At 31.3% G+C, this 14,675-nt stretch overlaps 1 protein-coding gene across 1 annotated transcript in view; it reads right to left on the bottom strand.

Moving 5' to 3' along the window:
• LOC115887503 (SCY1-like protein 2) overlaps positions 1–14,675 on the bottom strand; it is a gene marked incomplete at its 5' end in the record, with an annotated part of 80,468 nt that overhangs the window by 53,595 nt on the left and 12,198 nt on the right. The window contains 1 exon segment of the mRNA XM_030906965.1: positions 3,192–3,491. Coding sequence (XP_030762825.1) covers positions 3,192–3,491 — 300 coding nt within the window.

The raw sequence follows: 14,675 nt of genomic DNA, 5'->3' as shown, positions 1-14,675 counted from the left end.
ATAATAATATAATAATATATCAAATTTGTGTATAGTGTTGTTACTTATAGTACTTTGTAGAGTTACTTTAACGGTAAATTCAAGAAATTTGTTATGGATTTTGGAATGTCATGATTATACCCATTATGTGTTTGTCTAAGAAATCAGCAAACAAGGATGTATACGAAAAATGCTTTTCATGGTTTTTGATTTATTGAGAGACACAACAGTGTAACGTTTTTAGTTCGTTACATGTCTTTTTTATATATAATATATGATGCCTGGCCTATCATCACCGGATTCCCTCTCGTTCAGGCCGGATAGTTTATTTGACGCGTAATTTTTACGTTCCCTGGTCGCCAACCCTGTTATCGTTCGACACAACCCTGTTACTATTCTGTGGAGGCGCGCGCTGTCAACATCGCTTCTGTCAACTCTCCGTGCTTAACCTCACTTTGTTTTGACGCTCTGTTGTATCCCAGCTTTTAGAAATGGTGATTATTTAAATCTTGCTGTATAATCTGAATCAGCTGCTATTTCAAAGCAACAGGTAAAGATGAAATATTATCCTTATAGATTCGATATTATTATTGAATATTTTTAGGGTAGAGTTACGGATGTCCCAACTTGTATTTGTGTTTTGCTGGCACGTTGGCGTCCCTTTTCTTTTGTCCTCCAGAATGTCACATGGAAGAAAGAACATGTTGTTTATTATTTATTGAGCCCTCGGAAGTATTTCGAGGTAGGTTTATTTTGTTTATTATACCTTGTTTGGTTTTAAACAAGAGTTTCATATTTTTAGGGTCCAAGGTACGGACTATTTCCAAGGTACGGACTATTTCCAAAGTACGGACTGTGTCCAAAGTACGGACTATATCCAAGGTACGGGTAGTGCCTTATGTACAGACATTCTCTTATGTACAGATGTCCTGTGGACGAGTGTCCCCAGTAAGAATGATTTTTTCTTACATATAAGTGCCACAGCGTGGATGTAGCTTGAGTCCCATGCTGCTTCGTTCCCAGCTGTAAGCTAGTTAGTTACGTCTGTACCAATTTATGGTGTCTCATTCTGGCCCCTTTGGTTGTGTTGGATGGCTAAGTACAGAGATGCGAGACCACCTCACGCTGCTACTGTTTGAAGCAAGATTACATAAAGAACAGCTAAGTGTAGATTTACGTTCTAGTTTTTATGTTTTAGATTTTCTATATTTTCAGTCTTAAACAGTAACGTACATTTTAAATAATATCGTACAGACTATATTTAGTGGTTAGATTATTAAGAACATTTATGTCGATGCAGTAGTTACAATGTGATTTAGATTTTAGGTTTCATTATATTACACCTTGTAATAGTATTACTTTCTATAGATATTATTATTGCGCTATATTAACAGATGAATAACGAGACATAGATTCTAGAATCTACAGGTTGCAACACATCAGATTTAACACCGCATAAAATTTAACAATTTAAATAAAGTAATGCTACTTTTCTTATATTTTCTATAACGTTACACGCATTGTATTTTTTCATAGTCTTTTCATAGAACATATTTAATATTATTTACATACATAGTTAACAAATAACCACTATAATAATTATTAAAATTGTACAATGCTATTTACCATCAGAATTCATCATGAATAAATATAGTCATTAGTTTTAAGTAATATACAACTGTGTTTTCTTTCTCTGTACATGCCTGGCGCCCAATATCTATTTTTTTGTTTATTGTTCTTAATTAGTTTTCTTTCCAGTGAAATACCTTATCCACGACTGCTCTCCGATGAAAAGCTGCCGTTCGCAGTGGTAGTTGTTTAAAAAACGCTACAACAGTTTCAATAAAAACTATTTATTTCGCACATTTTGTCAACCTCGACCGGCCTCGAAACTCTTGGCGCGTCGTCGTCTTCGAAGCGAGTCGTTAGGCTCCTCCTACTTCCTTTCCGCTTTTCCCGTCAAGGCAAGGCGCCAAATTTGAATTATAACTAGGGTGGGGCATATTTAGTGCTATATCGATATACGATAACACTCCCCCCCACTTTGAAAACAGCGTTGCCATGACGGTTAAAACAATAATTTAAAATTTTACATAAATCAATGCAAAAATACAAATTTTACATGAACTAAATGAAAATGAATAAATAATAATAACTCTAGCAAAGTAACAGAACATATTAAGTTATATCTTCTAAAAATAATAATAGTACAGAGTACAAAATTCAAATTCTTAAAACCTAAATAAATGAATAGAAAACTTAAATGAAAATAAGTACAAATCAAATCTTCCTTTTGTTAGATTTGTGTGAAATATGTTTAGATTCTGTAGTAAAGTAGGTAAGTTTAATAAAGTCGGTATAATAACCATTATTAAGCGCAACAACTAAGTCTACAAGTCTTTGGCTTTACGGTTCGACGTCTAATAGACGAGTTAAGATACGTTTGGGTTACATTCGAATTTGATATAGAAGGTGGTGAGGTACAAGACCTTATAGAACTATGAGCTTTCTCCAAAACAGCATAATTTCTAGGTACATTCGAATTTGATGGAGAAGGTGGTGAGGTACAAGACCTTATAGAACTATGAGTTTTATCCAAAACAGCATAATTTCTAGGTAAATGTCGATAATCCAACCGACGATTTCTTCTCTCTAACCTAGGCTCTAAGGAGGGGAAACTAGATACCTCGGATTGAGCTAAACTAAGTTCAGGGACGGCATCGAAACTTGGTGGCGAGTTCTCGTCAGCAGGGGTTTTTTTAATGTTCTTCTACAAAATAAATAGCACAGCTAATATCAGGTGACAAGGGATTGGCAATACGCAACAATCAGATTTCCCTGACGGACTTGCAAATGCAAAACAAAACTTAGTTAAATTAAAATTAAAGGTTAGAATGACATAGATCCTGCAGAACTGGAACCTGGTCCATAAAGCTTGATGTTAACTCCGTACCCTTGATGTATACTGTTTTAAAATTCCGGATTTACCCAACTGAATCAGAATAGCGAAATGTTTGAATCATTTTTGATTGTTCCATATTTAAGAAATAAAAAAAAAATAGTAAAAGCAAGAAAAATTCAATAATAAACCAGAAAAACACACAAAGCAAAATAAAGTGGCTTAGAACAGATTTTACGAATCAAACTGTTCTCAAATTCAACTGAAGTAAAGAAATTATTGTGCCAACAATACAAAAGTTAAGTTGAATTACCTGTACTTGTATTGTAGTACCATCTAACGCATTGTACAACATGGGCAGCACCTCCGTCTTGATATCTTCTCTTGACGTTTTCTCCAGAATAATATGGAGATTTTCCAGAATAGTTACCGCAGCTTGTACGGTTTTAGGTGCTTGAAATACAGTCCTAAGTGACGGTAAAATGATGGATTCGTATTCTTCCACGGTGGATTCTTGCACTAAGAACAGCACTGGCTGAAGTACCGAAGCTAGTACCTCTTGAGATCGCATTTCTTGTTGAAGTGAGGGCCATACATGTTGATACCATAATTTCTGTAACAAAAATATGTCTTAAGTACTCTCTATATTCGGTTTTCGTAGATCATTTTCTTCAAAATATTTAAAATAATCAGATACTTAAATATTAAATTACTTCCCTTTTTTGTAACAAGAGCTTCAAAATCTACTAACGAGTACTACTCGTTAGTTAGATGAAAAGATGTCTTAGAATGGAGGTTAACTAATTAACTATTCCTCAGTCAGACTTGCGACTGGATATAAGATTGTCGAGGAATTTTGCAGAGGATGCTCATTCTTTCTCTTGACGATTCCATATGCAAAGGAACATCGGAGAAGACAGGCGAATAGCGAAGCAGTATAAAATTAAAACTGGTTTTAAGTCTGGGGCTACTGTAGGAAGCGTCCTAACAAAAACAAAACCAAAGCAAGAGAAAGAGTGCATCTACCAGGTACCAGCGCCAGGAATGCGATGAGTCATATATTGGAGAGACAAAGTGTCCTCTACATATACAACTTGACGAACATAAAAAACATATGCAAACGGGTGAAACAATTAAGTTGCGCAATTAATATTAGTAGTGGGAACTATCGAATGAATACTATCGAAACATTCGATAGTTGCAAATCATTCGAATAATTCGATAGCTAGTAAAAAAACATTCGTTGAAAACTATTCGAATAAAAGTTATCGAATAGATGCGTCATCTGCCTTGAAATATTGTATTCTAGTAATTCGGAGGCAAAAACCATTCATTTATAAAATTCATTCATTTATGAAATTCATTTATTCGTCAGGATCGATTATAATAAAATATTAACTGGATTTTACTTGTCGCCCGGCGACGTAGGTTTCTTTCCGAGAAACCCGACAGCGGTCGGTGGCATTGCTATGAAAGAAGCCGGCATCTTTGATTTTTTGCGGAGTCATATAAAGATAAGGACACATTATTTTTTTTATTGAGGTGCTAGTATTTACACAGAAAATATATTATGAAGGGCGCTGTTGCCATATATTGGTATTAGTTGATATTAGCAAAGAATATTATTGTTTGGCTTTAGTTAGTTAGGGATATTATGTCTATATATATTTTGCATTTTTTTTAGTAATATTCTCTTGTTACACTGCAATAATACTTGTTATTTTGGATGTAGGAAAATGATTTTTAATGTTTTTAAGCAAAGACTGGTTTAATAAAAATAATAATATCAGTAATAATTTGTTATACCTATTAACAACAAAATTTAAAATAATTTAATATAAACATTATTTTACGTAGTAGCAAAAATTTAATTTTCTCACCCCATAGTTTGAGTTCGATAACCATTTACTTAACCAGATTACTTAAATATGATTATTAAGTTCAACTAATTCATATTATTAAAACATCTAAAATACAAATATGTATTTTTTAAAATTAATTCTAAGTTCATCTTATCCTCTTAAAATTGCTACTTCTCAAAATTTCCCATTAAAAAATAGACCATATAGATATACCATATAAAATATAATTGAAAGATCGGGCTACGGAAAATCACACAAATTTTCGGAAAAATTTTGACACCTGCACACGCACACAATCGTCAATTAAAAAAAAACTACTATTTTAGTATTTTAAATATTTTATAGGACAGTATTTATAAGGTGAAATTATAAAAATTTGGAAGAACTAATAATGCACTGACGCACACAAAAATCAAACGAATACTAAATTTCATTTATCAAAAGCATTCGATAGTCGTGGCTCAACGATAACCATTTAGTCGCACGGCGAGGTTGTCACATATGCTTTAGTATACAAATGAATAAATGATTTTATTCGAATAAAACCATTCGATAGTTGAAATCATTCATTCAGTAACCATTCGATAGTTTAATTCATTCGATAGTTCCCATCGCTAATTAATATCTTGCAATTAATATCTTTCAACATAAAATGGTCGGAAGCCCGGGTTGTCCACAAAGAACTCCATTGGAAAAAGCACAAATTTAAGCATTAATTTAAATGTTTATATCTAGCATTAAAAAATCTTTTAGTAATCCAAGTATGGAAACTTCGACAATATGGAAACCACTTATAAAAAGCTTCAGTGCTCAGTGTATTATTACATGCTTGACTGCACCCAACTTATTCACGGGTGAATGCTCGGCTCTAGTAGTTTTAGGATTTAGATTACACACTTGATAACGGTGAGTGATACTTCTGACCGCGAAATACTATGTTGAAAAATGACAAAATTAATAAAGACAATGGAAGTCCAAAATTCTTTTAGTTTCTATTTTTATTGTCTTGTATTTGAAAATTAGATGCATAAACCATTCTTTGTTAGATTCTAGAACTAATTTTTGATATTCAACATTGGTATTTTCTACACATCGATATGGTCTTTGCTTATCTAAAACTATATTTATACAGGGTGTTTCAAAAAACATGTGCTACATATCATGGGGAGATTCCTCAAGTAAAAAATAAGATTTATGGCATGACAATAATGCCAATTCTGCTTTGTTTTATCTCAACAAGTCCGCTTGAGATAATCATTTGTTCGACGCATCTTGATCTACATAATTTTGGTTAAGCTCATGCGGAAATCTCCCATGCAGTACCGTTCGAGTCCACTCCTCGACTTTCTCTTTCGTAGATTACATCCGATGGGAGCCTGATGTCAACGGCATGTTGAAGATCTAAAGGGGTGTGTTTATAATCTGCTCTCACTACTGCTCGGTGAAGATCTGCTACCTGGTGCAGAAAGTATTCTTGAAGACCATAGATTTGTTTGGCGTGTAGAAACTTTTAATCAATTAGACCTCTCCCACCTTTATTGCATGGGGTAATCTCACAACTGCTGCCTTAGGATAATGCATCCTAAATTTTGTTTTGTTTGCGGTTTGCGTTTTGATCTGGATATTTTCAAGTTCAGTTTTCGTCCATTTTATAGTCCCAAAAGTATATGAGATTATCAGAATTGCGTAGCTGTTGATAGCCGTAAATGTGTTTTTTCCGTTTAATTTAGACTTAAGTATAGTCGTCAGTCTGCTAATATATATAAAGATAATTTTACCTTTAATATCTTTGTGCTGTAAGCTTTTACCTTGAGCGAGTTATTATTACTTGAGTTATTATTACTATTAGTCCAACCTACAGTTCAAATAAAAAAATAATGGTATTTAAGATAATTCACAAAAAAACTAATTTTATAAGCTTTTAACATCCTGTAACTCTAAAACTATGCATTTGATGGGAAATCAACGAATACTTATTTAAAACTTTCGCAAGTTAATGATATTAATTTTTTTTAAAGGTTGCTATTAGACTTGGATCAAGACAACTTAATAAAATTGCGTTTATCTCATCAAGGAGGCCGAACTCGAGAAAATATCACGAGAGAACTTTTAATCGGCATTAAGCTGCTTATGCTATTCTGCTAACAAAAGAAAAAAAAAGTCAGTGGCGTACATGCTTTTTTTAGAAAAATATTCCATTGATAACCCATATGCACATCCCTGATTAATATGTCGACACTTTTTTATCTTTAAAGTATGTCGAATTTATAGTAACTTTACCCTCAAAATTTTATTCGAAACGCTAAAAGTACTTGCAAGAAAACTATAATAAATCGATATAATATTAAGACTTTAACACCCTGTAGTTACGAAACAAAGCAGAATCGGATCTATGTTATACAAAATAAATCTTATTTTTACGTGGGGAATCTCCCCACATGGAACATGCTTTTTGTAACAACCCCTATATGTAATTGTCATATTTTTAAAGAATTAGCATGTAATGGGCCTGTTTAGTTTGTAAATAATATATTCTTATTTCTTATATTAATTTTAATTAAAAATAAATAATAAAACCCTAATATTTAGAATAAAAATTAGATTACCTTATTGTCCCTAAACACTTAATTTCATTCATGTCGGATGTTTATCTTTAATTAAATAGGGGCCAACAAGTACTGCATAAATCTATGGAAGCATTTGAAAACAACTACCTTTGTTTTGATTTAATTTCCATAGACCTTTTAATTATCTTCTTTGTGCTATGGCTGTAGTTCATTCTAGCCGGGATACAAATATTGAAAAAATAGATTATTGCCATGTAGTATTTCTATAATTTTGGTAATTTCACAAATTATATAGTTTGGAAAAAAGAAAATATTTAAGCATTTAAACCATGTTATATTAGAAAAATGTAAATAATAGAAGTGTAATGTTTTGTGTAAAAACAATGACTATAGTATATTTCACACATCTGTTAGTAGGAGAAACATTGGCGTAATGATCGTCAATATCTCCAACAGTTAGGCATCTTAAAAAAGGAGTTAAAAGTACGACTATAGTATATTAAACAACGAGTTTCGAAAACGACGTTGTGCACACTAGTTCGACAGTTTGTTGGCTCGAGCCGCAGGCAAGAGCCACAAATCGAACGAGTGTACAAAGAAGTTTTCGAACGAGTTTTTTACGTTATTTTTTCTACGACTACAAATTAGCATACTCACTCAGTTTTTGCCAGTTTTGTGAAATAATTTGCGATGTAATGATGACACTTTTCTGACAGCTGCGTTGCGTTAGGCGTTTCAGCTAAACATTGGAGGTTAAAAAGGTCAAAATTGGCACATGTCGTGTGCAAAATGACACATGTCGTGCGCTAAATCCTCAGCACACAACAGTTTGCAAAACGCCAATTTCAGATCGAGTTTTCCGTGTGTCAAACTGCATTTTCTAGGCTAGTCGTACAAAATAGTATATTGTTTCATACAGCTGATAGTAAAAGAAACATTGGCATAATGATCGACAGTATCTCAAACAGTTAGGCATATTAAAAAAGATCATATTAACAACAGTAAAAATTTAAAAAAATGAGTGTGCACTAAGTGCACATATTTGAAGTGAAACTTCTTACTAAAAGCTATTAAATTGAAGAATTTGAAGGACATGTTTGAAAAAGGGTAATTTGACATGTTGAAAAAGTAATAAATTAAAAATTACTAAATAATTTGATTCACTTTCACAAAATTTGTATTAAAATAATCGTCTCTCCGTCATTCTGTATGTCCATCTAAGGACTGCATTCGGGTATTTCTATCCACGTGCCGAGTTTGGTTCCAGTCGACGTATAATTAAGAAAAATCCTGATGATTTCGTCGAAGGCACTGGTTCGCAACGTCGAGTGCGTCATCCTGTAGCCCGTTCTCAATTATGCCGAAATCGGACCACATTTTCCTTCAATATCAAATCCTTAGTCCTACCCTGATGAAGATGTAAACATAACGTCCTATCCAACTTTGCAGGTTGGGACCACTCACATAACCTACCCACCAAATTTGGTCATGATCAGCCGACATCAATTTTTGACGTTTCTTACGTCAAAACTAACTGTCACAGTGACACGTGTCGTACACAGTCAAGTTGGCCTTGGTCCAATCTATCGACATACGAAATTTCATTTAAAACGGACGATTTTTCTCAGGCTTAGGCTGCCCTTACCAGTTTTCCTCTAGTGTGTCGTGTCGTGTCGTGTCGTGTCACAGCCTTGAATTTTTACTCCCAGCACGCGTAAAGAAGTTTCACTTCAAAAATATGTATTAAGAATTAATTATTATTAGTATAAAGAAAGTGTGTACAAATTGTTCCATTTTGGATTTAATTGGGGTTTTCCCATTAAATTTTTTATATGGTTTAAGATATTAATATCTTTAATTTTTATAGTTAGGTTTATAATTATATAAAATTATAGTAAATTTGTGTCGAATGACAATTATATTTACATTCTCTTATTTTAAATGATATTTTAGTATTAATTCTGGGGTTGTATAGAAAATCTTAATCATATCCAGATAAATTATGTATTATGATTGGTCTTTTCTTTTGGCGTTTCTTTAATTAATTATTTTAAGAGTCTATTACGCTGTACTTTCGGGTCGCTTTCAGAGGTCGGGTAAAGCGGGTGTGTGGCAGAAGGAAATATATATTATATTTCAGATTCTGAACAGACGTGCTTTCATTAAGGCTTGATTAAGGTTTGCAGAGCTTCAGCATTTGCCATAAAGTAGCGAGCAATTTGTTACAAAACCAAATAAATTATATATCACTGTAATCACAAAACTTCAATCTGTTTCCGTATTGTAACGGAATTTTAAATTATGTCTTTATTTCCGAGAAAATTTAGTCCAAACATAAGGAATATTTTGTTGATGTTTGACCTTCAAAATCTTGAAAATAAAGAAGTTGTCTAAAAATGTGCTACAATACGGATATAGTATAATCCTTTATTTTTAATTTCCTTCTCCATTTGTGTAAAAATACCTAGCCAGTTTTACATAAAACGTTAAATGCCGAACGCTTATTTTACTACGTTTTCGGACTGGTGAAATGGACTCTTAAATATTTATATTGTGTGATGTGGTCTAATATGTGATAGACGTTATATTATATTTTTATTCTTAAGGTGTTATTGTGGTATTATTTAAATATCCTAAAAAATATTTCATGTTTGTCCATTCTGCCCTTATCCTAAAACTACTTTATTAATATGCAAGGATGTTATCTAAATTCACATACCTCTCCTTAAATGCTAGAATATATTTTACCGATAATAATAGTTCTTTGGAGTAGTTCCTAAAACTATAGGTTAAATGGAATTTTCGCTACAAGAGCGCACATCGCTGTAATTTAATATCGAGGCTTGAGAATTATAGTTTCAGAAGCGTACGTAGACGAAATTCAATATCAACACTTAATATAAATAGATAGGCAGTATACGACATGTGTTATTGCTGTCGATATACTTTTATGTAGGTTTATGTCAACTCCTATTTTAAAGAGTTTGAGAGAAAATAACGTTATAATACGAGATTGCTAATGGAAAACATACTAGAGATGATGTAGAAATATAGATGAAATGGATGCATTTCTTTTTACTTTTTTGTAGAAGATACGTATTTTAAAATTCAATTTCTGTACAATATAATAACATCTTATACTGGGAGCGCAACTTTGTAATTATGTAAACAATATTTTTACATATAAAATGCGATTCGTATCCATATAAATTATGATTTTTACATTCTTTACTGCAGTTTTTCCTTGACAATTAATTATTTTACTTTTAATACGAGTGTTATTACACTAATTTTGTTGAGTCTTTCTATTGTGTTTTATTGTTCTTATGTGGAATGGGTCATACTTTTTTAACTGAATATACAGGGCCCGGCAATAGTGCGTCGGGCATCTGTAGCTCCTAGAATAAAAAACTTGAAAATTTTGTTTAAGTGCAAACCTAAAGTATATACAAAGATCTATTTCAGGAAAATATTTTAATTTCTATAGGGTGGCTCAAAAATTGAGTGGATTGGGATGATTTTTTTTAAATGGAACTCTGTATATTATTGCATTTTTGCTTTCTTTCAGATCACTTTACATAATCCTCAAATATGAGTAAATATGTTTCGATAGTTTTGGAGATATAATAAATAAATAAGAAATGCGTATTTTTCAGCTTTTCTTAAAAAAGTTATTAAAAATAGAACTGTCCTGAAATAAAAACTAAATGTAAACTAATAAAAAATAAAATATAACTAAAGTAAATATTAAATATTTGCTTTAGATGGTTCGTACTTAGTTTGCTATAAATATCGTAATCGTAAATCATACAGCGTGTAAAATAATTTTTCCGTGTTTTTTTAAATGGAACACCCTCTATACTATTTTTTATTAGATGGAGAGTTACAAAATTAACAATTTTTGTATTTAAAGTATTTAAATTTTTTTAATGCTTTCGCAGATATACGCAGTATTATTTCATATGGCTTTTTCAACGATAAAATACGAGAGAAAAATTATTGAGTGGCTTTGATAAAAATTTACTATGGAAAATGCCATATGAAATATAAAACCACGAATATCTGCGAAACCGTTAAATATTTTGAAATACTCTAAATGCAAAAAATGTTCGTTTTTTATATTTTCCATCTATTGAAAAAATAATATACATCATAATATCCATTTAAAAAAAAGAAGAAAAATTGTTTTATATTTTATGAAGTTTGGCGTAGAATTTTGAATATCCTGTATGATTTACGATTACCATATTTATAGTAAAGTAAGTACAGACTATTTAAAGTAAATACCTAATATAGTTTTCATTTCAGGACAGATCTTGTATTTTTAATAATTCCTTTAAGAAAGGCTGAAAAATATATATTTTTTATTTATTTATTAATATCTCTGAAACTATCGAAACATATTTACTCATATCTTAAGATTATGTAAAGTGATTCGAAAGGAAGCCAAAAATGCAATAATAAACAGGGGGTTCCATTTAAAAAAAATCATCCTAATCCACTCACTTTTTTGAGCCACCCTATAGAAGTTAAAATATTTTCTTGAAATACATCCTCGTACATACTTTAGGTTTACACTTAAACAAAATTACCTCTATTAAGTTTTTTATTGTAGAAGCTACATATGCCCTGTATTTAATAATAATAGTTTCCCATATACAGCGTTTACACGCCTTGGGAGTAGCAAGGTACGGATTGATATATTTAAGCCGTTCGTTATAGAAGGAAAGTTATGTGGCTAGGTTATATGAATCCCAAGTACTCATTTAAGGCTAAGTCGACCAAAATACTCAAAATATTTTTCTTAATAAAAATAGATGGCTGATGGAATGCCGGTTGCAGGATTCTAAACTACAAGCCTTAAACGAGAGCTGTATCTCTACGCCACGGGGTACCCTACTGAAAATATTTATTGTGATAATGTAGTATCTTTGAGTCCTTATGTTATATAGTAAATGCCGTTGTCAGATTTAGGACCATGAAATGAAAAACCCTTTAAAAAAAATTGCCTGCGTTTCAACGTATATTCTCGTGTTTTTAAAGACTGTAATTACAGAGATAAAAACATGTTAAGAGATATACCAAGATATACAATTTTAATTTAAAATATCAAGATGTTTGTGCACAACGACAGAGTATCAGCTACTTTGTAACTTTGTAATTTTGTTAACAATATTATTACATATAAAATGTTATTCGTATCCATATAAATTATAATTTTTACATTCTTGATTCTTAGTTTTTACTTGACAATTAATTACTTACTTTACTTTTATTATATACCTAAAAACTGCAAGAAATTTATTTTCCATTATTTACTTTTAATACGAGTATTGAAATTATATTCTCGTCTTTTTCAAGGTTACATTTACAGAGAAAAAAAACTACTTAAACAATATAAAATTTAGTGTAGCTTAGAATTTTTTTTATTTTTATATAATTAATATCAGCAATATTCAACTTCAGTTATTTTATTTTTGTTTAACTTGACTCTGTAAGTGAACTTTAACGTATAGAAAATATAATTTTACGTTAGCAAAAGCATATTTTGATAACTTAAGATATGTTGGCATTTGCCTGGTTTTGCATTGTTACCTATTTAGTTTTAATTTTAAAAATAGATGCGGTTTTTCTTAAATCAGGTAAAATCGGCTTGCTAAAAACTGTCAAAATTTAGCATGTGTATTCAGCATACGCTTTACGCACTTTAAAAAAACTAATTACGATTTGAACGATGATGCACCACTCGGTATACTATTTTTACAGGTACCCCAGCAAGTTTTGTGGAATTACATTTGCTCTGATAAAGTTGTAATCGTCTAAATTCAGTGTAAATCAGAAATAAATGTCTAAATTCAGGAATAATGTTATCAACAACGCACGAGTTTTGATGCTGTTTGAATATGGACAATACATAATTCCGATTTGCTTTGTGCCCAATAGCGCCTATATTTCACCCAAAGCTTTCCTGATATTTTTCTCCTCGTCCTTCCTATATAATCCTATATATTCCAATTTTATAAGGCTCTCTCACCAACGCAACGTCTGCTATTGATTTTTATCTTAAAAAAAACTAATATATTAAAATTCTTGAAGTAAGCAGCTGAGGGATGCCCGACCCACACGTGAGTATGGATAAATTCGGTAATTTCCGCTTTAATATTAGTACATTTATTTGTACAAAACGGATATTTGCTTTATCTGAAATAGTTTCTATAATTTTGTAGGTAATTGAAAAGGAAGTAGGTTATGTATTCACACTTTCGATTGCGGATGTTAAAACAAAAAAGTATACAAAATACTACTGAAATACGATACAGCCACGAACAAGCAATATTAGTATTTGCAAGTAATGTATTTTTCTTCACAAATTTGTTGTTCTCTAACTTAGTGAATATTATGTTATTGTGCTGTGATAGTTTGTATGTTTTGTTTTTGGATATTAACTTTTGTCAATTCTATTGTGATATATAACATTGATAAATGCTGTAGTATTGGCCGAAACGTTAATTAAACAAAATGAAAAAATAATTCAGCGTTTTCGGAACCTAATGTCCCAAGAAAATTAATTTAAGAATATATGTCAATACAAGAAGTTCAGGGACATGAAATTTCCAAGAATAATAATAATTCTATGAACACTCGTTTAATTTGAAGAGGTGAAAATAATTATTTAAGCTGTAAACCATAATAACACACATATAGTATGCAATAATTGTATCCATAAAAAATACATTTTTAACTGAGGTAACTATATCTTCCTGGTGGGTAATACATTCAGGCCCAAAAAAACGCAACGGAAAAAAATTTAGTCAACTCTAAAGTGTTTCTATTTTTTTATTTTTATCCCAATTTTCATGATCTTATTGAACTGATTAGAACTGTATTGACTGTATACACAACAAACTGTATATATTAAAAAATGTCTATACCTATGTGGCGGATTCATCTATCCAAAAAAAATCCTTATGGGTTTTTCGCCACTGCACTGCAAGAAAAATCTACAAAATAAAATAGTTATTTTTTGTAAACACTTCTGCGTTAAACCTAAATGGACGCTGCTTGTCAGAAGTTGTGTTTACAGTAATAAAAATTTGCCTAACAAAGAAAAAAATGCTTAACGTTTCGGAAAGTTTTCCCTTTCCGTCGTCGGAAGCAAAAAAAAATATAAAGAATCAAGAAAAAAACTATTTAAAATATTTAAAATTGAACTATTCGAGAACACTTTACTTTTTAAAACAGATACGTCTACAAGAAATCGTTGACGTTCTGTTAAAATCCTGTGATTAGATGTGAAATTTAAGTATCTATCTGTGTTTGTGGGTTTTCTGTAAACATCTAAAATTAGCTTATTTTGAAATTTTGACA

This window comes from Sitophilus oryzae, unplaced genomic scaffold (genome assembly GCF_002938485.1).
Source record: "Sitophilus oryzae breed Bouriz unplaced genomic scaffold, Soryzae_2.0 scaffold_576_pilon_pilon, whole genome shotgun sequence".
Lineage (NCBI taxonomy): Eukaryota > Metazoa > Arthropoda > Insecta > Coleoptera > Curculionidae > Sitophilus > Sitophilus oryzae.
This window is presented reverse-complemented; position numbering and strand designations above follow the sequence as displayed.